This window comes from Carcharodon carcharias, chromosome 7 (genome assembly GCF_017639515.1).
Source record: "Carcharodon carcharias isolate sCarCar2 chromosome 7, sCarCar2.pri, whole genome shotgun sequence".
NCBI lineage: Eukaryota > Metazoa > Chordata > Chondrichthyes > Lamniformes > Lamnidae > Carcharodon > Carcharodon carcharias.
Window position 1 is genome coordinate 78,820,101 of NC_054473.1, and position 24,876 is coordinate 78,844,976.

The 24,876-nt window shown below is 44.4% G+C and overlaps 1 protein-coding gene across 1 annotated transcript in view; it reads left to right on the top strand.

Moving 5' to 3' along the window:
• Positions 1–24,876, top strand: part of dnah1 (dynein, axonemal, heavy chain 1) — a 524,711-nt gene that overhangs the window by 352,894 nt on the left and 146,941 nt on the right. The window contains exons 44-48 of the mRNA XM_041191637.1: positions 1,539–1,712; positions 4,542–4,720; positions 8,355–8,585; positions 10,265–10,461; positions 22,676–22,811. Coding sequence (XP_041047571.1) covers positions 1,539–1,712; positions 4,542–4,720; positions 8,355–8,585; positions 10,265–10,461; positions 22,676–22,811 — 917 coding nt within the window. The remainder of the gene's footprint in view (positions 1–1,538; positions 1,713–4,541; positions 4,721–8,354; positions 8,586–10,264; positions 10,462–22,675; positions 22,812–24,876) is intronic.

Below are 24,876 nucleotides of genomic sequence, written 5' to 3' on the forward strand. Positions count from 1 at the left end.
GAACGTTAGGTGTGATTCTCTGATAGGATAGCACTTGATGAACAATCCTCGGTGTGCTAAGAATTACGCTAACAACCAATTTAAGTTATCAGTCAGGTTCGCAATGTGGCTCACTTACGCTTCCTAGAAGCGACATATATTCATATGTAGGGATATGTCCTTTGCAAGCAAAAGGAACATGTCTAGGCATTGCACCTTCTTTGAATTAAAGAAAAACCTGGGGGACTATAGTTCCCTGGTGCATTCTCCATGGCACCCTTTTCTCATGCGGTATAAATGATTTCTCCCTTTGAAATTTGGCATTCTTGCATCTGTCCTGATGAGTGCAAATTAAAATCTTGGACAGCATGGCTCTTTTTTCAGCAGTATTCAAGGAATTGTGGAAAATATTGAGTTGTTGCCAAACCTGGTGCTGCTTTATTATTTCAAACAGATGATCATTTTTCCTGTGCTCTATGCCTTGTGGTTTCATCCCAAAGGTGAACGTTCCTAGAGTCTGAAGAACCTACTGATGGACCTTGCAACCAGGAGCCTCTTAGATCAAAGATTCAGAGGGGGACTAGGCAGCAAGGCCACAAAGTTAAATAGTGCTTTCTCTTACAACCTCCAGTTGGATGTGGTCAGCCATGTTATTATTGACCAGGCCCACCAAATTCAGCCACTCTTCCTGTCGAACATCTGGGTAAGGTAGAACCAGGAAACATTGGCCCTTGAGGGCACAGAAAACAACAATCAGTGGCTGAATACTGCCCTAGTCAGATGTTTATCCTAGAAGAGAGAAGGCTCAACTCAGATTGGGCTTTGGGTAGACGGAAGCGATACCAACTAGTCAAAGAGTGTTTAGTATGAGGAACTCGCCTCTACATGGAGTGGTGGAAGCAAATAGCATAGATTAATTGAAGGGTCTTTAACTAAGTACATGAGGGAGAAAAGAATAGAAGGATATGTTGACAGGGTGAGATGAAGGTGGGAGGAAATTCGTTTGGATCATAAATGTGAGCACGACCATTTGAACAAATTGTCTGTTTCTGTGCTATAAAAGTAAACTTCCATTATGGGTGTTTTTGAACAGCACAGCCACAGCGGGTGCCCACTCAGCCTGTAGTTAAGTGCCACTGGGGACCTAATGATATCCAACAAGGACCCTGATTTCCAAGTGTTACTTACTGAGGCTGGTTCCTCAGCCACCTAAAGAAAAAGGGTCCGGTTAAAGTAGGTGCAGGTGGGAATGGGGCAGGAAGGGAGCCTTAAACTTTTAATGGCAGTTGTAACTACATGCCTGCCCATCCTTGACAGGTGAGTTGGGTTAAAGCCAACCTCTTAGATTCAACAAAAGTATTTGTAAAGTGGTTTGGCAAACACTGCTGAAGATAGACTAGGCTTAAGGTTTGCTGGGATGAGCACCTGGGATAGTTTGGAAAAAGTTAAAATCTGATCAGATAGTAGTTCTGCAAACTTTAAACTGGTAGGCATCCATTTGGATGTAATTTTGGATCAAATTGCTTTGCTTATACTGTGCACATGACCTATTGTTGCAGGAAACTTTAGGCAGCTATTGGATATAAACTTTGTGTGCGCCATGGGGCCACCAGGTGGAGGAAGGAACCCAATTACTGCACGATACACACGTCATTTCAATTATCTATCCTTTATTGAAATGGATGACAGCAGCAAACTGAAGATATTTTCCACCATCTTGGATAGTTGGCTGAGTGAGTTCCTTGGATAGAAATGATTTCACTTTCACCATTCAATGCATTTATATTAGTAGGACATTTAACCTAACATTGGGGTTGATGCCTGGGGACAGATCTATGAGAAGGGGCAAAATAGAATCATTGAGTCTTAAAACACTGAAAGAGGCCATTCGACCCATTTTGCCTGTGCCAGCTCTTTATAAGAGCTATCCAATTGGTTCCACTATCCTCTTTCTGCAATGCCTCATAATTTGACCTCCAAGTATTTATATATTTTGAAAGCCATTATTAAATCTGTCTCTACTATCATTTCAGGCAGTGCAATCCAGATCATCATAACCTGTTGTGTAATAAATAGTTGGCAACAGAAGTGAATTGGATTTGGTTTTAGAGACAAATAACACAATATCAAAATTTGCAGATGATACCAAACTGGGGGTATAGTTAACACTGAGGAAGAATGCAATATAATACAGGAAGACAGAAAACTTTCAGCATGAAAAGATAACATGGAAAAAGAACTCTTAAAATAGATCAATTTTGGTAGGGAAATCAGAAACACCACTAACACCTTAGAAACTAAGGAACTGAATGGGGTAAAAGAGCAAGGGGATCTAGGAATACAGGTGAATAAATTATTAAAAATAGTCAGAAAAGCAATTAAAAATGCTACCAAAGGCCTTGAATTTATTTCTAAGAGTATCTAATTCAAAAGTGGTTAAACTTGAATAGGACTCTGGTCTGGCTGCAATTCGAGTATTGGCACAGTTCTGGCCTCCATACCATAAAAAGGACTTTGAAGCACTGGAGAAAATGCAAAGATAGATTTGCAAGGATGGTACCAGAACTAAGAAGTAACAGCAACTGGGGAAGATGTAACAGTTTTTTTTTCCTTTAGAAAAGATAACATTTAGGGGAGATCTGATAGAGGTCTTCAAAATTATGAATGGGTTGGACAGGGTATATGTGGGAAACCAGGGGCCATAAATACAAGATAGTTACTAATAATTCCAACAGGGAAATAAGGAGAAATTTCTTCACTCAGAAAGTGGTTAAAACATAGAACTCATTTCCACAAGTAGTGGTTGAGGCAAATAGCTTAAATGTTTTCAAAAGGAAATTGAACAAGAGCATGAGAGAAAATGGAGTAGAAAGATATGCTGAAGGCTTAAATAAGGCGGATGGAATGGGAGGAGACCTGTGTGGAGTATAAAATCCAGCACAGACTAGTTGGAGCCAATGGTATGCTCTATGTAATTCCCGATGTAATTATGTAACAACAAAGGACAACAAAAAGACATTGGAGTACTGTGTGTCCCACTGAGGTTTAAATTTGTTCTTTCACATTTTAGAACTTAATTTGAAGCCGACCAGATTAATTTTTTCTCTCTTCAATCATTAAATTTCTGAGTAAAAATTAGTTTGAGGCATTCTCTACCCAGTTCCTTGTGGATGTGATTCCACACCACATAACTACTAATTGGCACAACATGGTGCAACAATACTATTCAGACTGGCTAAATGGATGGTTGGCATACAAAACTGAAATTGAAATTAAGGCATTGAAAAGAATTAGAAAAAAATTAGAAAAGTAAAAGAAAAAGGTGCTTCGCTGCATATCTAACCCAAACTATGGCTGACCTAGGAATAGCCAATAGTGACACTGGGTCCAAAGTGAGGAAACACTCCATTTCCAATATTAACATCCCTTACATTGATCATCAAAAACATGTATAGACCAGGGATGATTTTCTAAAGGGGAGATATCTGTGCTTTGTCAGATTGTGACAGGGAGAGTTCTATGGCAGATCTTAAGTCTGTATTGGTGTGAGAGCGTTAAATATATAGGGCAGAATTTTAGGGCCCCTCCCCCTGGCGGGATCTTCTGGTCCCGCCAAAGCCAATGGACTTTCAAGTGGCTCGCCGGGTTTTCTGGCCCCGCCCCGGCTGCATCAGGGCCGTAAAATTCCACCCACAATTTCATAGTACTGTCATTTCTCAGCTCACTAAGCATAGTGGTCTCACACAGACATAGTTAACCATTTGTTTTGTACTCAAATTAAACTTTAAAAACACTAGACCTCTAAAGGTTGTACATTTTATAATAATAGTTTAAGTTTCAAAGACTTCAGTCCCATTATGCAGTATCACTCAGTGGAAATAACATTGCAGAATCAGGTGTGGTGATCAAATGAATTTCAAAATTAATTAAAAAAATCGATGGTGCTGACCACATCCAGATAGTCAATCTGCGCTCTCATTGAGTAATATAGTATCTGACTTACTCTGTGATCTTTTTACACAAGGTGATGGGATGCAAGATAGGGCTTTGAGATTACCAAAGTAAGTTCAATATCCTAGATAGTTGATGCTTCCATGTCCATGTTCTTTTTATCTGTGCAAATGATGCCCTTCAACTCCAATCCAAGAGATTGTGGGGTTAATGTGAAGGCCCTTGATTTACATGGGACAGATGGGTACAATTGCATCTGTGGCATCCACCTGCCCTTACCCACCCTATGAATGGGAAGAAATTGGGAATCGTCCAAAAACCAGTCCCTGGTTACAGTTATACAATCCTTAAACCCCCCAAGCACAGTGACTGCTCAAGATAAAAAAAATGTTTTCAAAAAGATTTGGTCTGTATTCATGCAATGTAACAATAGAGACAGACATACCAGCATCAAGACAGGAACTCCTGGCTTGGGAGTCACTCACTCTTATGCCAGCCATCAAGAGGAACTCAGTGGTTCACAGTCTTGCTATTGTTTAGGCAATGCCCAATAAAGGTTCAAATTTTGGCAACGGGACTGCGTTAAAGTCAGGCTGATTTATTTTTCACAGGTAATGCCGAAGAGATGAAACTTCTGAATGAACCACTTGTTTCTGCAACAATCGAAGTATACTCCATCATAACATCACAGCTGCTCCCAACCCCTGCCAAGTCACACTACACCTTCAATCTGCGTGACCTGTCAAAGGTCTTCCAGGGGATACTCATGGCTGAATCTGCCAATACTCAGGTATATTTAGGCTATGGCTCTACCTAAAGATCAACTCTTTCTTATCTCCTGCACTTTGCTCAGGGGTTTCAAATAACAGGTCCTTATGAAGAACTTTCTTTCATATTCGTTCTTGGGATACAAGCTTCATTGACGAAGCCAACATTTATTGCCCAACCTTAGTTGCCTCAGAAGATGGTGGTGGGATTTCTTCTTCAACTACTGCAGTCTATTTGATACAACTAAGTGTCTTACTCAGCTACTTCAAAGGACAGTTAAGAGTCAACCTCACTGAGGTGGAACTGGAGTCATTTGTAGGCCAGATTGGGTAAGGACAGCCGGTTACCTTCTTTTTACAACAATCCAATATCTTCATGATCACTTTCACTGATAACTACGTTTTATTTCCAGACTTTCTAAATCGAATTCAAATTCTCAAACTGTCATGGTGAGATTTGAACTCATGTTCACTCTGAATTACTAGTCCACTAACATACCACTGTACTCAAATCTCGGTGAATAAATTAAGCTCTTTGGGCCACTTCTACCTTTCTGATTTGTTTCTAAAATGTGCATTTAGTTGGCAAAAGGAAAATGTCCTAAACTCTCAGAATTAGAGCTTTCACTGGATTAAAGGCTTCTTGCGAGCTACTGGAAGATCCAAACAACACTTCACCTATTTTTTCTTTAACTTTATACTTATAGCCCAGATATTGCTGTGAGTGTAGAACATAATATCAGTGGCAGTGGCAGCCATGCAATAAATGGCCAGCAATGTCAGAAATGCAGTAGACCACTAGCTTATTCCTATTTTCCTCTCATACCAAATTGATAATAATGGAATTTTTACTTTGAATGCCAATGGCATAGCTTTCCCTTTTCATCACTAGAGAAGCAATGGAATGAAAAAAGGTCAGTTGTACAATGAGTGGGTGATAAAAACACAAGAACATAAGAAATAGGAGCAGGAGAAGACTATACCGCCACTTGAACTTGATCCATCATTCATTACGATGGTGGCTAATCTTCTGGCTTAACTCCTTTCCCGTCTGCTCCCCATATCCCATGATTCGCTGAGAGATCAAAACTCTGTCTATCTCAGTCTTAAATTTATTAAACAATGGAGCATCCACAACCCTTTGGAGTAGAAAATTCCAAAGATTCACAACCGTTTGAGTGAGAAACTTTCACCTCATTTCAGTCCTAAATAATCGGCCCTTATCCGGAGACTGTGCCCCCATTTTCTAGATTCCTTAGCCAGGGGAAATAACCTCTCAGTGTTTACCCTGTCAAGCCACTTCAGAATCTTTTATGTTTCAATGAGATCACCTCTCTAAACTGCAGAGAGTATGGGCCCAATGCACTCAGCCTCTCATTATAGGACAACCTTCTCATCCCAGAAACCAATCTAATGAACCTTCGCTGTACTGCCTTTAAGGCAAGTATATCCTTCCTTCGATATGGAGACCAAAACTGCGCACAGTAATCCAGGTGTGGTTTCACCAAAGCTCTGTACAATTGTAGTAGGGCTTCCTTATTCTTGTACTCCAAACCTCTTGCAATATAGGTCTACGTGCCATTTACTTTCATAATTGCTTGCTACACCTTTTTTAAATTTATGCTTTCATGGGATGTGGACGTCCTTGGCAAGGCCAGCATTTGTTGGTCATCCTTAATTGTCCTTGAACTGAGTGGCTCACTAGGCCATTGCAGAGGGCAGTTAAGGGACAACCACATTGCTGTGGGTCTGGAGTCATATGTAGGCCAGACCAGGTAAGGATGGCAGATTTCCTTCCCTAAAGGACATTAATGAAGTAGATAGGGTTTTACAACAACAATGATGGTTGTCATGGTCACCATTAATGAGACTAGCTTTATATTCCAGATTTATTAATTAAATTTAAACTACAAATGTCATGGTGGGATTTGAAGCCATGTCCCCAGAACATTACTCTAAGTCTCTTCGTCCAAGTTATTAAGATAAGATTGTAAATAGCTGAGGCCCCAGCACTGATCCTTGCAGCACTCCATATTAAGTTACAGTTTGCCAACATGAAAATGCCCTGTTTATCCCTACTCTTTGCATCCTATCTGTTAACCAATCCTGTATGCAGGTTAATATATTACTCCTAACTCCATGATCCCTTGCCTTGTTTATTAATCTTTTGTGTGGCACCTTAAAGAATGCCTTTGGAAATACAAGCATGTCATATCTACTGGTTCCCCTTTATCTACTTACTAGTTACATCCTCAAAGAACTCCAATAAATTCTAACTCTAAAAAAAGAACTTCCTCATTTTCCCAGGTGAAGTATGTCAGGCGAATTGGTCTGTTTTTCCAGTTTTTTTTCTCTCCTTCCTTCCTTGAATACTGATGTACATTTGCTAAATTCCAATCCACTGGGACTCTTCTTTCCAGGGAATTTTGGAAAATCATAACCAGCACCTCCACTATTTCTGCTGCTACCTCTTTTAGATCCCTAGAATGTAGGCTATCAGTTCCTGCTCCACCTGATTACTGCCCAATTAGTTCAATTCAACAAGTAGACTATTAACGATTTAATATCTTATCCCGCACTGTTTGCACATTGCTCACTTGATCCATTCATCTCACACAAATTAGTAGGCATTGCTGGGGAGCTGTCTTCATTTACGGGTGAGCTAAAGCAACTTCTCCTACCACATTTTGATCCTCTGTAGGCAACATTATATGTTCCAAACAGATTTTGTATTATCCACCAACACAAAATCATGCACTTCAAAGCTCACTTCACTGAAAGCTCTCATGATGCTTCATTTCTGTGCCACCTTTATTTGAATGGAAATATAGAGTAGAAGGGTGAGTCCAGGGCGAAAAATTCTACTCACTGTAGCCATGTTTTATGTCACCCATGTGCCAACCACAGACAGATGTAAAATGCAAGTACAATGAAGCCTAAGCTACCACCAGATTTGTTCTCCAATATACCATTGGGATTTTAGAAACAGCACTCCCTGTACCTCAGAATACAAATCTGTTCCCCACCCCCAGAATATTGAAACCTCTGTCCACCCTAAACATCAGAGGGCATGTCACCAGGGAAGAGGGTTGATTGAACTGAGAATTTCCTGGATCTTTACCTGGGTTATGCCAGATAGCTAGTAAATCAGGAGGGAGAAAATATACCAGTCTTCTGCCTGGTGCAAGAAAGAACCACTTAGGATTCCAGGCCTTCCAAGGAAAAACAAAGTGGCTTTTCATGTCTCCTCAGCTTCGGCACAAAACCTGTGGTGTGCCCATGGTGGCATGGGTACCCACTAGTATTATTTCAATTAGGCAACCTTCTCCTGACCCTAGGTGGTTAAGTGAGGCTGGCACTTACAGCAGGCTTGACATCCAGGAAATAGATGAATTTACTGTGCTTGTAGTTCACAATATGCCTGCTACCTCATGACCAAGTGGGCCCCTAACATTCATTAAAATCTGTGGCTTACATATGCAAAATATTATCACTTAAACCACCTTAATTTACCAATAGGCATAATACATGAAATTTGCAAAATGAAAACAATCTAATTTTCCTAATAAAATCTTTAATTTATTGAAGCTCACCATGTGACTGGAATGTGTCCTGTATTCTGCACTGCCTTCTTATTGGTTCATTTTCTTGTTTTAGACTAAAGTTCTTCTGCTGAGACTGTGGTACCATGAAAGCTGCCGTGTGTTCAAAGACCGGCTAGTGAATGACAATGACCGCAACTGGTTTGAAAAGCTGGTACACAGCAAGCTTTTAGAACTGGGCACAAGTTTTGAAGAAGTTGCTCCACAATTGCCTGTTCTTTATGGGGATTTCATGGCTATAGGATCAGATAACAGGATCTATCAGTTTATTGACAACATGGAGAAGGTAAATTGGTGCTCTGTGCTCAACCTAATACTGCAATCTGCTTTTGCAATGTCAGTTGGTAGAACCCAAGTTAACTCTGCCTAGGAGCAAATGCTGTTCTGCGTTATCCCTGTTAAATAAGGCAGCATGTCATAAGGTTAGGACTGGTATTTAGCTGCAGGAAAATTTCTCAAGCTCCTCTGTTGTCAGTTTTAAGTTGTAGTGATTTCCTGACAAGCCAGTCTCACAACTGCCATTTTTTAGATTGGTCTATTCAGGTGGTTGTTCTGATAATACTGCACCTTCCAGTGAGGAACAGAGCCGAATAAACCAGGATTGCTCCAGGTCCTAATCTCAGTTTGTGTCACATTACCTGATCTCAATCAGGAAGGCATGTGGGCGATGAGAAATAACCAACATCATTCATTTAGGGAGGGGAAAGAAGAGTCCTGATTCTTGATTGCTATCCTGAGAGTTCTACTGAAAAGATGAGGAGGGTATGAAGGATGTTGGATGAGGTTTCAAATGAACTTGCCAAAAAGTCAATTATCTTGTCATCTGGACTCATAAATGTAATTGATCTACTAGAACAGGCGCTGGACTGGTAAAGCTCCCAAAAAGATTAGCTCTACATAGATAATTATATTTACTTGAGTCTAGATTGTGGGTGTCAACTATTAGACACATCACTGCCAAGCCCGATCATGTCCTCAACTAACACTCACACATGCACTAGAAATGACTGGATAGCAACCATGAATAGTGTTGGATTTAGTCAAAAGATAAGCTGTCAGATTGTGTTAATGGTACCAGGAGTATTCTATCTCAGCTGAATGTATCATCAACAGCACAGCTGTCCTTTCAGATCAGAATATATAGCCCTGATAGCAGTCTCACACCTGTGCCAGGGTGTTAGTGAAATGTAGCACATCAAAAATGCATGATGCCTGACCAGAGTCTCCCTCGATTTGTGGAATTGGGTTATTACTGTGGACCAGCCCCGGTCAGGGACTTATGCCCAGTGGTAGTAGCTGCTGATAGTCCCTTCTGGCTGACATCCAAACAGCATTTGAAAGGTCTCTATGACCTTAGGACTCAAGGAGCCTCTGTGAAGAAAAAAAGATATTTATGGACCCATTGGTCTTGCTGCCTCCCCGCATCCCCTGATTTGAGGGTGGGATCAGGTGCAGGATTACCCAACAGCCTCTTTGGGTGCCCCAAGAAGAAAATGAGCCATAAGCTGTAGTTGGACTGGTTCCACCTTGTTTCGAGGCTGTTATACTGCCTGCATCTGTTGTAGGCATAGGCACTCAGTCCCTCTTCCTCACCTGGAAATTCTGTGGCGATATGACAGGGACACAGATCTGGCATTACGTATGTCTGTCTCTTTTTCTTCTCCTAAGCATTCCCAAGCAGCATAAGAGAGAAATCTTCTACTATTGTTAAGTTTTTTTTACTAGAATCCACCTCCCCAATATTGCATGGATCACAGGACACAGAAAAGACCTGTCCTTTCAGTCAGTTTAATCAGCAGATCATACTGCAGCTTCAAAGCATTTTAAACAAAAATACAGAAATTATCACTTGAAAACAAACTTTGAGCAATTGTGCGAGTATAACTGCAATAGACATCTTATCTAATCCTTAAACTGAAGAAAGCACAGTGTAATCAAGTAGTACTTCCTCTTTATTCATTCTAGATGGTGCACGTTATTCAGGAGTACATGGATGACTTCAATCAGACCAGCACCAGCAAGTTGAGGCTCGTTCTCTTCATGGATGCCATTCAACATATCTGTAGAATCAGCAGGATTCTTCGGCAACCAATGGGCAATGCTCTGCTCCTAGGTGTTGGGGGTAGTGGGAGACAGTCCCTTACAAAATTAGCATCACATATGTACGTAGGAGTGGGTTACATCTGTCCAGCAGCATAAACTTTGTTCTTTTTATGTAATTTATCTGAACAAGTATGTGGTGAGTTAAACTGGTGTGGCTTTGTGGAGATCTCCAGTCTCTAGAAATCAGTTTGGACTGTTGATTATTTTGCATTAGCTGGACAGTGTTACTCTGTGAGATTATGAATGTGGGGGATATGTTTTTAAGCCGAAAAATTTAACTGAAGGAGCATGACTCATCGGGCAGAATTCAGTGCATCCTCCAGTGAAGGAGCATGACTCATCGGGCAGAATTCAGTGCATCCTCCAGAGACAAGTTCAGAGCTGGGGTGTGTGGGGGGCAGTGGCATGTGGAGATCCCACCACCCTTCCACCTCCCTCCGATCAAGCCCTTGGCTTGTGAACACCTTGAAGGCCCACAAGCCTTCCCTTCCCACCCAAAGGCCAATTGGTATTCAACCAGTGACGGCTAGGGGACTCAGTATCTAGGGAGGCCTCCCAGCAGGGTTTGTCAGCAACCAGCTAAGGATGTCCCTCATTCAAAGGCACTCTTGCCTGATCGAGGGTCCCGGCCTCAGGAGAGAAGACCATGGAGGAAGCCACCTCTTAGCCTCTGCTTCCAATCCCTTCCCCACAACCCCCATTCCTCTTGCACTTACTTCTACCTAGGGATCCGTCAACAATCCTATTAGGCCCCACTGTAGTACCAACGGTGGCCACCACTCCCAGTAGCACTGCCAGTACTGGACAACTGCTGTCTTCTGATGGGCTGGCAGCTCTCGGAGGTGGGAGTCCAAGCTGTAGGGTGCTTAATCTGACTGGAGGCCCAATGCTGCCCAGGTAAGTGCTTGACTGGAATTAAATAGTGTTGGGCCTCCTCGAGAAAACGATGCCAGGTGCCCATTCATTCTGCCTCGGTGGGCAAGACCCCATCGCCCACATTAAATCCTGGATATAATGTGGATCAGCATCAAAGTTGAAAAGACAGGGGAGAAGACAAGATAAATAAGAAGCTTTGTTAGATGATGCCAAGCTTAAGTGTTAAAAGTATATGAATCAGGGTCCCTAGTACTTTGGCAAGATCCACTGCCTCATTTGCTTATCTTATCAAGGTCAAGATGGGTGTCGATCCTGCTTATTATTTCAGCACTATAATTTCCATTTACTCTTTACTTGGGAGTTAATCCCTAGTATTTCTCTGCAGTTCTATTAGTCTGTCCCTATGTCTGTCATACTTTGACCAATCTCTCTGTTACTATTCACCTCTGTCATTCTCTGATTTTTCTCAATTTCACTCTGTTGCTATATCTGTTATTCTCTGATCTTTATGTTGTTCCCCTTCTGTTAGTTGCTGACCTTTCTCTGTTTCTCTGTGCCCTTTGTCAGTTACTCTGCAACCATTTTCTCCCTGTTTTCTTTGTTGGTCTTTCTGTTATTTGTTGACCTTGGTCTCTGTTACTCTCTAACCTCTCTGGGTGTTTCTTTCTTACTTTCAGTATCTGTCACTTACAGACTTTCCTTTCTGGCTTAGTGACTAAGGCCAATCATGGCAGGAAATTAATATAACCAAATGTGTTCAGAGCCACGTGCTATTCCTATAGAAAATATTACATATACCTATCTACTCTGATAAAGATCTCCATTTCAAAATGAAATTTTAAACAACTAAATTAAAGTCACCTGATGCAAACTAATCTTCAGTGTACTGCATGAAAAATATTTTTAATTTCAGCCATTTTTATGTTTAATATCCTTTTCATTCCTCTCTTTTCTTCTTTCTCTTGTTCCAAGCTCATATTTTTGTTCTTTTATATTTTCCTAAATCTTTTCCCGTTACTTACCAGTTCAACTTTCTTGATTTTGTTTCATTCCTTCTCCCTCTTCTTCCTTCCTCATGGGCACCATTTAACAGACAATCAGCTAATTGGGCGGGGCCTTCCGTGCTTCTCTCTTTACTGAGCACATTTCCAGTGGGGTTGGACTTATGTTCCATCCAGCTGACTCCAGCTGTATTTCTGGCCCTCGAGGTCATTTATGCAGGGGAGGTGGACAACTGGGTCTCCACCAGGAATTGCAATGGAATGAAGACTAAGGTTGTTGCAGCCAGCCCAGAGCCAAGCTGCCTATGTCATTGCTCAATTTTCCTTTCTTCTAGCAAAACAAATTTGAGTGCTATTTATGTTATGAAAATATCTGGTATCATACTGTTAGAGAGATTAAGACACTGTTGCTGTACATGTACACAACAACATTCAGGCTTGGACTGATAAGTGGCAATTAACATTCACACTGCACATGCACCAGGCAATGACTATCTCCAATAAGAGAGAATCCAACCATCTTCTTGATTATACCAATAATACAACGGTTTTATCATTACTGAAACTCCATCATCAACATACTGGAGGTTACCCTTGTGACCACAAACTTAACTGCTCCAGCCAAGGGCAGGTTAAAGGCTGGAAATTCTGCAGCAAATAACTCACCTCTTGACTCTGAAGCCTGTCCACTATCTACAAGGCACAAGTCAGCAGTGTAATGGAAAACTTTCCATTTGCCTGTTTGAGTGGGGCTCCAACAAGACTTGAGAAGCTCAACACTATCCAGGACAAAGCAGCCCGTTTGATTGGCACCCCATACATTCCATTAAACATTCACTCCTTCCACCAGTGACAGCAGTGTGTATCATATACAAGATGCATTGCAGAACCTCCAAGGTTCCTTCGACAGCACCTCCAAATCCATAATCTCGACTACCTAGAAGGACAATGGCAGCAGACACATGGGAGCAACACCACCTACAAGTTCCCTCCAAGCCACACAGCCTTCTGACTTAGAACTAACATTGGGTCAAATTCCTGGAATTCCCCTCCCAACAGCACTGTGGGTGTCCCTAAAGCACATGGACTGAAGCGGTTCAAGAAAGCTGCTCACCACCACATTCTCAAGGGCAATTAGGGAAAGGCAATAAATGTTGGCCTAGCCAGCAACACTCACATCACATGAAAGAATAAACAAAACTTGCAATACTTTCCACAAATTCCCAGTGCAGGTCTGTGCTATGTTGTATGTTATTCGAATGAACAACAGCAAAACCAACTTGTATTTATGTAACACTTTTAAAATAGAAAAACATCCCAAGGCACTTAACGGGAGCATTAGGAAACAACATTTAGTACAGGGCGGAATTGGTGCAGATCTGCACAAAGTGAGGTTGTGGGTGAGAAAAAGGACATTTTACCCGCCAGACGCTTGCACCATATTGTCTCTTCCTGGTGCATCCCGCCTCACTAATAATGAGCTTATGGGAAACACGCTGGATCGCTGGCGGCGGGTTCAGATTTGCCCGCTATGCCATGACCTCAGCACTTCCTCGCTCATAGCGTCATGTTTAAAGCGCATCAGGGTGCATGCCTACTTCGTGTCTTCAAGCCAGGACTGCTCCAGGCAACAGATGGCCTCAAAAGTTAAAAAGACAGCAGCCCCCAAATTTAGTGACGCCTCTCTGGGGCGCCTGCTGGATGCAGTGGAAGGCTGCCGCGACGTTCCCTACTCACGCTCTGGCTGCAGGAGGTCCACCAGAGTCACCAATCTGGCCTGGGAGGAGGCTGCCGTTGTGGTCAGTGCTACCAGAGTGCAGAGAAGGTCAGCCATCCAGTGCAGGAAGAGGATGAATGCTCTCACCCGTTCCGCCAGGGTAAATCAACCACCTCATCGCTCTCAACTCACACACTCACAAATCCATTTTACATCCACAGGGATCTCACACCTCAAGGGATAACACCACTAACTCTCACACACACTCTCATATCTCCATCAGACTCATTGCCTATGGAGCTCATGTCCTCATCCCGTCCATGGCTCCGCTCACCACACAAATGTTCCTCACAGTGCCACGCAAACTGCTCACACTCTCTCCATCTGTTTTCATGCAGGAAAAGCTGGCTCACAACAGCAAGGAGAGGTCCCCAAATGGGGGTGGAGTGGCTCATATTAGACCCCTCCTCAATTTGAGGAGCGTGCCATGGTGCTAATTGGTGAGGATTTGGACCATGCCTACGGCAACAGTGAGGTCGGCGGCAAACACCCATGTGAGGATCCTGCACAGTTAGCGCGATGGCATGCTCCTCAAATTGAATGAGGGGTCTAATATGGGCCCTCCACCCCCATTCGGGGTCCTCTCCTTGCTGTTGTGAGTTAGCTTTTCCTGCGTGAATACAGATGGAGAGAGTGTGAGCAGGATGCATGGCACTGTGTGGAACGTTTGTGTGGTGAGCGAAGCCATGGACAGAATGAGGACGCGAGATCCATAGGATATGAGTCTGATGAAGATATGAGGAAGTGTGTGAGAGTTAGTGGTGTTGTCCCCATCATCCCTCTCTTAACACAACTGTGAGTGCTCTCTCTCCTGTTCTTTGATCCTACTGCCATGCACTAATTATCTCTACTTTGTTTCACAGGGAGCTCTGCCAAGTGATCAACACCTTCAGCCAGTTCCTCAACTCCATCCAGCTCCTCACCTCCAGCCAACTGGACATTTCCTCCACTGAAAATCTGAATAAGCAACGTGGAGGACCCATCACAGTGCTAATCCACATTCTCCAACCAGTGCAGAGACATGGGGTGGGATATAGATCTAGAGCAGGCTTGGGTTCACAATCTGGTGGTCACCACCAGACACGTGTCCGCAGCAGGAGGGGATAGGTTCAGCTGAGCTCTCAGAGGACTGCTGGGAAAGAGGCATCCATGAGGTCCGAGTCAGATGATGAGCCTTTGGATTCGGCCTTCCAACTCATCATGGAGAATCAGCAGGAGGTGGGGGAACATCACGCAGTACAGTTGGGAGTTCTCAACAGAGTGGCACATGAGTCTGAGGAATGTGTCCGTCTGCTCTCTGATGAAGTAGTTCTTACATGTGTGCACATGGAGGTCTCCATGGGAAGGATGGCGGACTCCATGGAGACCCTGGTCCAGCAGAATGCGGAGATGAGCACAGACCTGCACTCCATTGCGGTAGCCATGGATGAGTTCCTGCAGTGGAAATGCAAGAGAGAAAGGGAGCACATCGGCGTACTTCCAGGTGTACCTTTCCCTCATGGAGTCAGGCCGGGGCCCTCGGGCACCTGAAGGGAGGAGGAGCGGCAGCTGGGTACCCCTAGGTCATCTACTCAGGAATCTCAGAGCTGTCCTCTCCCTCCGCATCACCTTTGCCTGTGACCCCTCAACCTCTTCCTCTGTCACCGCAGAGGGAGCACCTGGCCCACAGGAGGACAGCCAAAGCAAGCTGGGGCCCTCAAGGCCTCGGCTCTCCAGAGGACGTATGCAGAAGTCACAAGAGGCATCAGGGCCAACCATTGCACAGCCTGTCTCCACCCCTGCTACGGATATCAGGGCAGCACCTAGAAGAAATGGTAGGCCTAGAAAAGTTAAGAAATTCTGATCAAAAGTGGTTGCATGGGTGAACACATTTTGTCACTTTTTATTCTGAAAATATATTCACTTTCACTGAATAACGTGTAATGTTGTCTTTCAGCTTCATTTACAGGCTTCGCGAGTCCACCCCCTGCATCCCTTGCCACTAGCAGTTCAGCTGCATGCAGTCAAACCACAAGTAATTCTGGAGGGACAGAGCCTTGTGCAAGCACTCTCCCACATGGAGCCTTCCTCCACCACACACATCTCAATGTCCCAAGTATTTTCAATGCTGCCTGCTGGGGTTCTCTTTCAGTTGTCCATCTGAGCTGACCTGCATCTCCGCCCACCCACTGATCACACTCCCATGCAGCACCTGTGCCCATATAACATGAGGCTCAGGTGCCTCAGGAAAACCATGGTCATCACCAAGTTTCTTATAAGCTCTCCCATCCTTTCCCTACCCCCAGTTACCCGTGTCCTTTCCCCCATCACTGTTGACATCCCTGGCATCATCTTCCACCTCCCCACTGTCACCTACCAACCTGAAGCCTTTTCTTTCCAGGATATTGAGGTGAACATGCACGTTCCCTACCTTCCCGAGAATCCCACCCCCATTCACAATGACCTCCCTGACCACCTTCCCACACTCAGGGTCCATGTCTGCCTGTGAGTCCCCACCAATCAACCTCGCCGTCCCTACTACCGCTACCATCACACCCTCAGCCCCCCAGCCTTCCGGCTCACTCTGCCACCTCATACTAATCATTCCCTCGTACCATACCCACCCCTCAGTTCACTCCCCAGGAGGCAGTCATTGACACCACAGACCCCTCCGTTGCACGTTTCCCTGGACATCCCCCTCCCTTACTCCTTCCTCGCCCTGGACCCATGGAGTCCTTCCCCCCTCCAAACCCCTTCGCTACCGCCCCCCCCCCACCGAGTCCATCCTCCCCCCTGCCCCCCGGCGCTCCATTCTTCCCCCCCATCCTCCACACTCAATCCCCCCCCCCCCCCCCACCACTGTGGACTCCAATCCCCAGCTCCACCGGACTCCATTCCCCCTCCCCACCCCCTGGATTCCACCCCCCTCCATACTCCTTCCCATATACCTCCCTCCCCCTTACACCTATCTTCCTACTTGCTGCATTCTCTCCCATTACACCCTCCCCCCGACCCAGCCTCACCCAGTTTACCTTCCTTTCCCAGTCAAACCTAGACCTTCTCCTCCCATCCTCCCTCACCTTCCTTTCCTAGTGAAACCTAGACCTTCCCCTCCCACCACCCCACCTCCCCCTAGATACACCTTCCTCTCCCACTCACAACTGGACTTTCCTCTCCCATTTCCCCACCACTCACCAATCATCTGCAGCAGCCCATGGCCAAGACTGTGATGTTCTGAAGCACACCAGATACATCAATGGAGATCTACCACCTTCCATGAGCTGCTTCATGGCAGAGCCATGTCTTTGGGAATCCACCCAGCATACGATGCAAGTGTTCCTCTAGGATCCAGTGGCGGTAGGGCTTCAGCATCTTCTGCTCCTCGGATGTCCGCAATCTGAGCAAGGCCCTAATGGTGAGTCCCGACTTCTGCACAGCGTACTTGTCCAGATGTGTCCTGGGCCGGTGTAACGGAAAATCTGGCGTGGGGGCACAATTCCAGCTGAACCTTACTTTGCATTCCATTAGTGGGATACAAAGTGGGCTCACGCCGGCCTCCAACAGGATTCGCCATGGTGGACACCATCGGATGATCCTGCTGTACTTTCGCTCCAGTGGGAAACCAATTTTTGGCCTTCTCAACATATTGTCGCTTCCCTCCCCCCTCCCCACCCACTCAATGCCAAGAGGGCCAGAAAATTCCAGCCACAAGCCACAAAAGGAGATATTAGAACAAGTGATCAAAAGCTTGGTCAAAGATGTAGAAATACCAGTCCTGATGATGTCATACATTCTGTAATCCCATCCCTCCACATAAATCTAGTGTAGTAAACATGGTAATACAATTTAATATAGTACACAAAATAATTTTTACTGTTTTCTAACTCCTGGAAAAACATTTTTTGCTCTCTGGTCTTTGTTTTTATCTCCAATTTCACTGGATACTACCTCCCTCCTATGCATTTCTTTTTTCTGTGCATTTATTTGCTTGTATTCTTAATTTATGCACTTTTCCAGATCAAAGGAAAGCTAAATTTTGTCCAAGTTGTATGTAACTTTACACAATAAGGTACACTGGAACCTTGGTTAAAAAGACCCAATGGATTTCAGTTATAACTTATAATTGCTTATTTGACTTTCACAGAAATGAAAAGGTTTCTATTACATTGTTAGTAGTAGCCACATGTAGAACAATCCAACTGGCTACACACTAAGAAGGAGCCAAATTATGTTGATGACATCTAATGGCAAAATATAGAATGAATTGAGAAAACAGACTGTCACCTGTAATTTATGCCAAAAGCAAAATACTGCACCTACTGGAAATTTGGAATAAAAACAGAAAATGCTGCAAATAGTCAGCAAGTTAGGCAGCATCTGTGAAGAGAGAAACAAAGTTAACGTTTCAGGTTGTTAAAACTGGAATAAGTTAGAGATGTAACAGGTTTGAAGCAGGTACAGAAGCTGGGAAAGGTGCTAGGTGGGGAAAGAACAATAGGGAAGGTCAGCACCAGGATGGAAAGCAGGAGAGCCTAAATAACAAAAGGAGATGATGGTGCAATGCAAAGGAATGTTAATAGAACAAGTAAAGAAACAAAAGATGGATCTAGAGGTGTAATTGGGAATTGAAGAATTATCACTTAAAGCTGCCTTTCGAAAAATGGGGGCAGTGGTTCTGATCTGAAATTGTTGAACTTGGTGTTGAGTCCAGAAGGCTATAAAGTGCCTAGTCAAAAGGTGAGATGCTGATCCTTGAGCTTCACTGTGGGTAGGAGGCTGAGTACAGAGAGATCAGAGTGGGAGTGGGGGAGAAAATTAAAATGGAAGGCTTTTGGAAGCTCAGAGTCACACTTGCAGACTGAATGGAGGTGTCCTGCAAAGTAGTCACCCAATCTGTGTTTGGCCTCGCCAACACAGAGGAAACCGCATCATGCAGTGAATACTAAATTGAAGAAGCACATGTAAATAGCTGATTTGCCTGGAAGGAGTGTTTGGGGCCCTGGACAGTGAGAAGGGAAAACGGTAGGTGTTGCATTTCCTGTGCTTGCATGGGAAAGTACCTTGAGGAGAAGAGGGGCATTGGGGTGATAGAGAAGTGGACCAGCATGTTGTGGAGGTAACAGTCCCCTCAGAATGCTGCAAGAGGAGGAGGGAAAGGGAAGATGTAATTGGTCGTGGCATCATGCTGAGGGTGGTCAAAATGATGGGGGATGATAAGTTGAATGTGGAAGCTTGTGGAGTGGAAAGTGAGTACAAAGCGAACCCTATCATGATCCTGGGAGTGAAGGGAAGGGATAAGAGCAGAAATGGAATAGAATGAGGGTCCTGTCAACCATGGTGGAAGGGAATTCTCTGTTGAGGAAAAAGAAAGACAAAATGGAGGTACTGATATGGGACTTTGCAATGTCAGATCAAATGCAACAAAGACTGAGGCTGGAATTTCCTGGCCCTGAGCTGGCAGCAGGGCTAGAAAATGCAGCAAGCCAGCCAAAAGTGGGACCAGAAGATCCTGCTGGTGGGCAGGGCCGGAAATTCCAGCCTGAGAAACTGAGGGAATAGAATAGAGTATAGGAAGTGGGATGCAAAGAAGTGTAATCAAGGTAGCTGTGGGAATCAGTGGACTTATAGTGGATATTGGTTGTCATTGGTTCTCCATCTCCACTTCCCGGAAATGGAAACGGAGAAGTTGAGGAAAGGAAGGGAAGAGTCAGGGATGGACGTTGTGAAGATGAAAATGGTGGAAATTGGAAGCAGAGTTGATGAAATTTTCCAGTTCTAGTCGAGACAGGAAACGACACCAATACATTCATCAATGTACCGAAAAAGATGTAAGGAAGGGGACCTGAGTAAGGTTAGAAGAAAAAAAGTTCCATACATCACATTTCCCAGGAAAAGGCAACAATAGCTGGGACCCATAAGTGCTCCAATAGAAACAGCTTTTTCTTGGAGAAAGTGAATGGAGCCAAAGTGCAAGTTATTCTATGTGAGAACATATTCAACTAGATGAAGTAGGGTGATGGTAAATGGGGATTGCTTGGGCTTCTATTCAAGGGAGATAAACAGATCCCTCAAGTTGTCCTGATAGAAGGTGGAAGTGAAGAATAGGCTGGAATAATGGGCCTACTAGGGCAGCCCTGTTTGTGGATCTGGGAAAAGAAGTGGGCTGTGCTGGGTTGGTATAATATGAGGTTGGAGACCTTGTAGGGATGGTGCTATACTTCTTCAGACATCATCTGTTGGTGGTGATTCTGCTATTCTATTTACACCTCTAGCCATCTCCTTTTGTCTAGAAACATCAGCCTTTTTGTTATTCTATCTCCTGCCTTCCACCTTATCACAGATCTTCTTTTTTGTTCAACTCACCCCTTTCCCTGCCTCCATAGTTGTTTAAAACCTGTTACATAACTATTTCCAGCATAATTATGCAAGATCATGACCCAGGACATTGGGCAGAATCATCCCAGATTTGTACTAAGTGCGGTAGCAGGCAGTAAAATGACATTTTACCGGTCAACTACAATGCGGCTTTTCACACTGTATCGTCCCAAACCCACTGCATTATCTATGCATTCCTGGGAAACATGCCGTTTCGATGGCGGATGGGCTGTCATTCACCCACCATGCCATCACCTCACCTCTTCATCATGCCAGGTGCCATATAAAGTCCAGATGTGCGCACACATCTCAATGCTTTCAGCCCAGGAGGGAAGATGTCCATGAAAGGCAAAAAGACTCAGCCCCCAGGTTTAGTGACACGTCACTAGAACACATTTTTGATGCCGTGGAGGCCTGCCGCAAGGACTTCTGCTCCCGCTCTGGCCGTAGGATGGTCAGCGACGTGACTAACCAGACTTGGGAGGCGGTGGCAGTGGTGATCAGTGCCAATGCTGCACGGAAAAGGTTGGCCATCCAATGCAAGTAGAGGGTGAATGATCTTATCCGTGCAGCCAGGGTATGGCAAATATCTCATCACTCTAAACTCACAATCAAGCCTATCACACATTGACTGGCATCTCAATCACTGCCAACTCAACAGATATCACCACCCATTCTCACACACATACCTTCACATGTTCTTCTGGCCTCATCTCCTCTGGAGATTGCCTCCTCAGCCCTCACCATCTTGAGGCCACTTGCACAGGTCAACACGTGCCCCCACACACATCCTGGGTTACCCTCCTCCTCCAGTAAAGCCCTTGTCCTGCAGCCTCATCCCTTGCCTGAAGCCACTTCTCTCCCTTCCCCCAAGCAAGACATAGCCCTGAAGCCATTGAAAAGCCACCCGCATATGGCTGATCTGGTAGGTAGAGATCTGGTAGGTGAGCACCCCTAAAAGTGTTGTGGTGCTGTCTGTGAAGCCTGGCACTGATGACTGCAAGTGTTGACCAAGGCAAGGAAGGCAAACAAACCTTGAAGTCCCGAGCAAGGTGCAGCCTGTCAGGTGCAGGTCACTTGTGTGCTGTCAGCATGTTTTCCTGCCGACATGGGTGGACGACCCAGCATGGAGGGGTGCGACGATTCTAGCAGGCTGGCCTAAAATGATATGCTGATGTATTACAATGAGGTTCCTGACAACTGATGGCAGGAAATGTGGCCCGCCATTGGCGGGATGAGCGGATAATCACAAACTGGTTTCACGGTGTTGTGAAACCGATTGCGTCATATTGTCTGCTCACGCCACCGAACAGGACAAACGCTGGCGGGCATGGAAAATCCCAGCCTTTAACTCTGTTCCTTTCTCCACAGACACTGCCTGATTTACTGAATATTTCCAACATATTGTTTTTATTTCAGATTTCCAGCATGGGCATTATATAGATGTGGTAGTCTATTGATTTTTTATTTCCTTCTTCATCTTGGCTCAGAGAATGCTCTCACACCTCAACTATAGTGGTAAATAAGAGTCTGCTGAATATACGATTGTGCTCCTATTTGACTACTGCGTTCACTGTTGTGGAATTAGAACCAGCAATACATCCTTAGTGCAACTTAAAGCTACTTTTTTCAATCTTCTCTTTTACTGTTTATCATTTTTTACTTTATGGTCTCTCATCACAGATCATTGAGCTGTGAGGTTCGTGGTTTTGCTTTATTTCTCTAGAACAGTGAGACAAAGCAAAACACCACTGCAGCGACAAGGCTATCTCAGTAATGAAAGAATTCTATTACAATGATGGTGTTTTAGTTTTAATCCAGTACTGCTGAGGTAGAAGGGACAGCACTGCATTAATAATGTTCCTTAACTCTTTCTTAATATGTGTGAGTGTTTTCCTGAGGCAGAAGCATGTGAGATCAGATATCACGCAAGATGCTCTCAACAAGTTGGGAGTGTTGGAAACTACTTAAATGGAACTCATAGTTGCGATGTAATTTGGATTATGCTCTCACACCTCTATGAATGGTACCAGTCAACATTAAGTCCATGATAAGCAGAACACTTATCTCTCAACCTCCTTAACCTGCTACTCCTTGTACTTCAACTGAAGTGGGTTTCAGAGTATTTACTGTTGTATGTCTCCTTGCCCTGAATTTATGTAAAGTAAATTGAAAGTGAAATTGTGTATATGCCAACTTGCCAATATGAGAAATTAAAAGATTTTTTTATTGTGATTTTAACAAGTATCCACTTTTTTCTGCCAGGGCTGAATTTGAATGTTTTCAAATTGAACTTGCCAAAAATTATGGACCAGTAGAGTGGAGAGAAGACATCAAAAGAATCCTAATGAAAGCGGGAATACAGTACCAACAGCTCACCTTCCTTTTTGTAGACACACAGGTATCGTTCTGGAATGGTTGCATTTGCTAACACCTCAAATGCAGAAGGTGCACTCTCCACACAAGCAGTTGCAGTGTCTGTGATGTCACTGACAGCTTCATCTGGCAGCTGCCTGCATCAAAAATTTCGCAGACCAAACAAAGAGAGAAGAGAACACCATACTGTTCTCGCTCCCTCTTGCCCCCTGTTCTTTCCCATTTGCTGCTCCCTCCGACCCTCGTTTTCTGCTTCTCACACTGTCTGCCTTCTGCTGCCGCTCCCTCCCGCTTCCCGCACTCTCCCTCTGCTTGCCGCCACCTCATACTCCCAACTGTTTTCTCGCTTCCCACTTCATCCTGCTCTCTTCACCTATCCTTCCTACTTCGTGCTTCCTCCTACACTCTTTGCCACTTTCTCCCTTCCCTTCAGCTTTCTCCAGTTCCTTGCTGCTCTCTGCACTGCTCCCTTCACTGCTCTCTTCCACTTCCTGAATTCTCCCTCCCACTTCTTACTCCCCTCATTGCTCTCTCCCGCTTCCTCTACTGCTCCCTTCGCCAGCCCCTCCCACACCTGTTGTGCACCTCCTGCCTCCACTCCCACCCCCAGTACACTACTCCCTTGGCCACTCCTTCAGTCATTGCCTCCCTTTGCCTACCTTCTGCTGCCTGCTCTCTCTGTTCCTTTCATCTTCCCTCCAGTCAGGTTGCTTCCTTCACTGTTCCCCCCTGAGCAAATGGGAAGTGAGAGGGAACAGCAAAGGGAGTGGGAAACAAGAGGGAGCCGTAAAGGAAGTGGTGAAGGGAGTGGGAGGGAGCAGCGAAGAGAGGGGAAGGAAGTGGACAGTGGGAAACAGGAGAGAGCAGGAAGTAGAGAACGGTGGGGAGCAGATGCACAATAGTGACATCAGCGGCAGGAGAAACCACACGTGCACCGGCAGATAGAGTAGGAGCAGAGTTCCTGTTCAGCAGCAGCAGTTAAAGTGTTTTGGAATTAAGGAAGTATCACTGATAGAGTTAATCACTAATAATCACAGAATCTCAGAATTTTAACAGCACAGAAGGAGGCCATTTGGTCCATCCTGTCCCCAGCGGCTCTCCAAATGAGCATTATGACCTATTGCTATTGCCTTGCCTTTTCCCCATAGCACATTGTTGCTATTCAAATAATCATCTAATACTTTCTTGAATTCCTCGATTGAACTGTCTCCACCACACTTCCAGGCAGTGCGTTCCAGACCTGAACTACTCGTTGTAGGAAAACTTTTTTTCTCATGTCGCATTTGCTTCTTTTGCAAATCACTTTAAACCTGTGCCCTCTCGTTCTTTATCCTTTTATGAGCGGGAGCTGCTCTTCCTCTTCCTATACTCTGTCCAGCCCCTTCATGATTTTGAACATCTCTGTCAAATCTCCTCTTAGCCTTCTTCTCTCCAAGAAGAACAGTCCCAACCTCTCCAATCTATCTTCGTAACTGAAGTTTCTCATCCCTGGAAACATTCTTGCAAACCTCTTTTGCACTCTCTCCAATGTGTTCACATCCTTCCTATAATGTGGCACCCAGAACTGTACACAATATCCAGCTGAGGTCTAATGAGTGTCTTATATAAGTTCACATAATCTCCTTGCTCTTGTATTCTATGCCCCTGTTAATAAAGCCCAGGATACTATATGCTTTATTAACTGCTCTCTCCACCTGTCCTGCCACCTTCAATGATCTATGAACATATACATCCAGATCTTTCTGCTCCTGTGCCCCCTTCAAAATTTTATCCTTTATTTTATATTGTCTGTCCATGTTCTTCCTACCAAAATGCATCACCTCACGCTTCTCCACATTGAACTTCATCTGCCACCTATCTGCCCACTTCTCCAACTTGTCTATGTCCTTTTGAAGTTCTACACTGTCCTCCTCGCAGTTTACAACACTCCCAAGCTTCGTGTCATCTGCAAACTTTGAAATTGTCCCCTGCACATCAAAATCTAGATCATTAATATACATCAGGAAAAGCAAGGGTCTCTGGGGAACTCCACTACAAACCTTCCTCCAGCCCAAAAAATATCCATTGACCATTACTCTCTGCTTCCTACT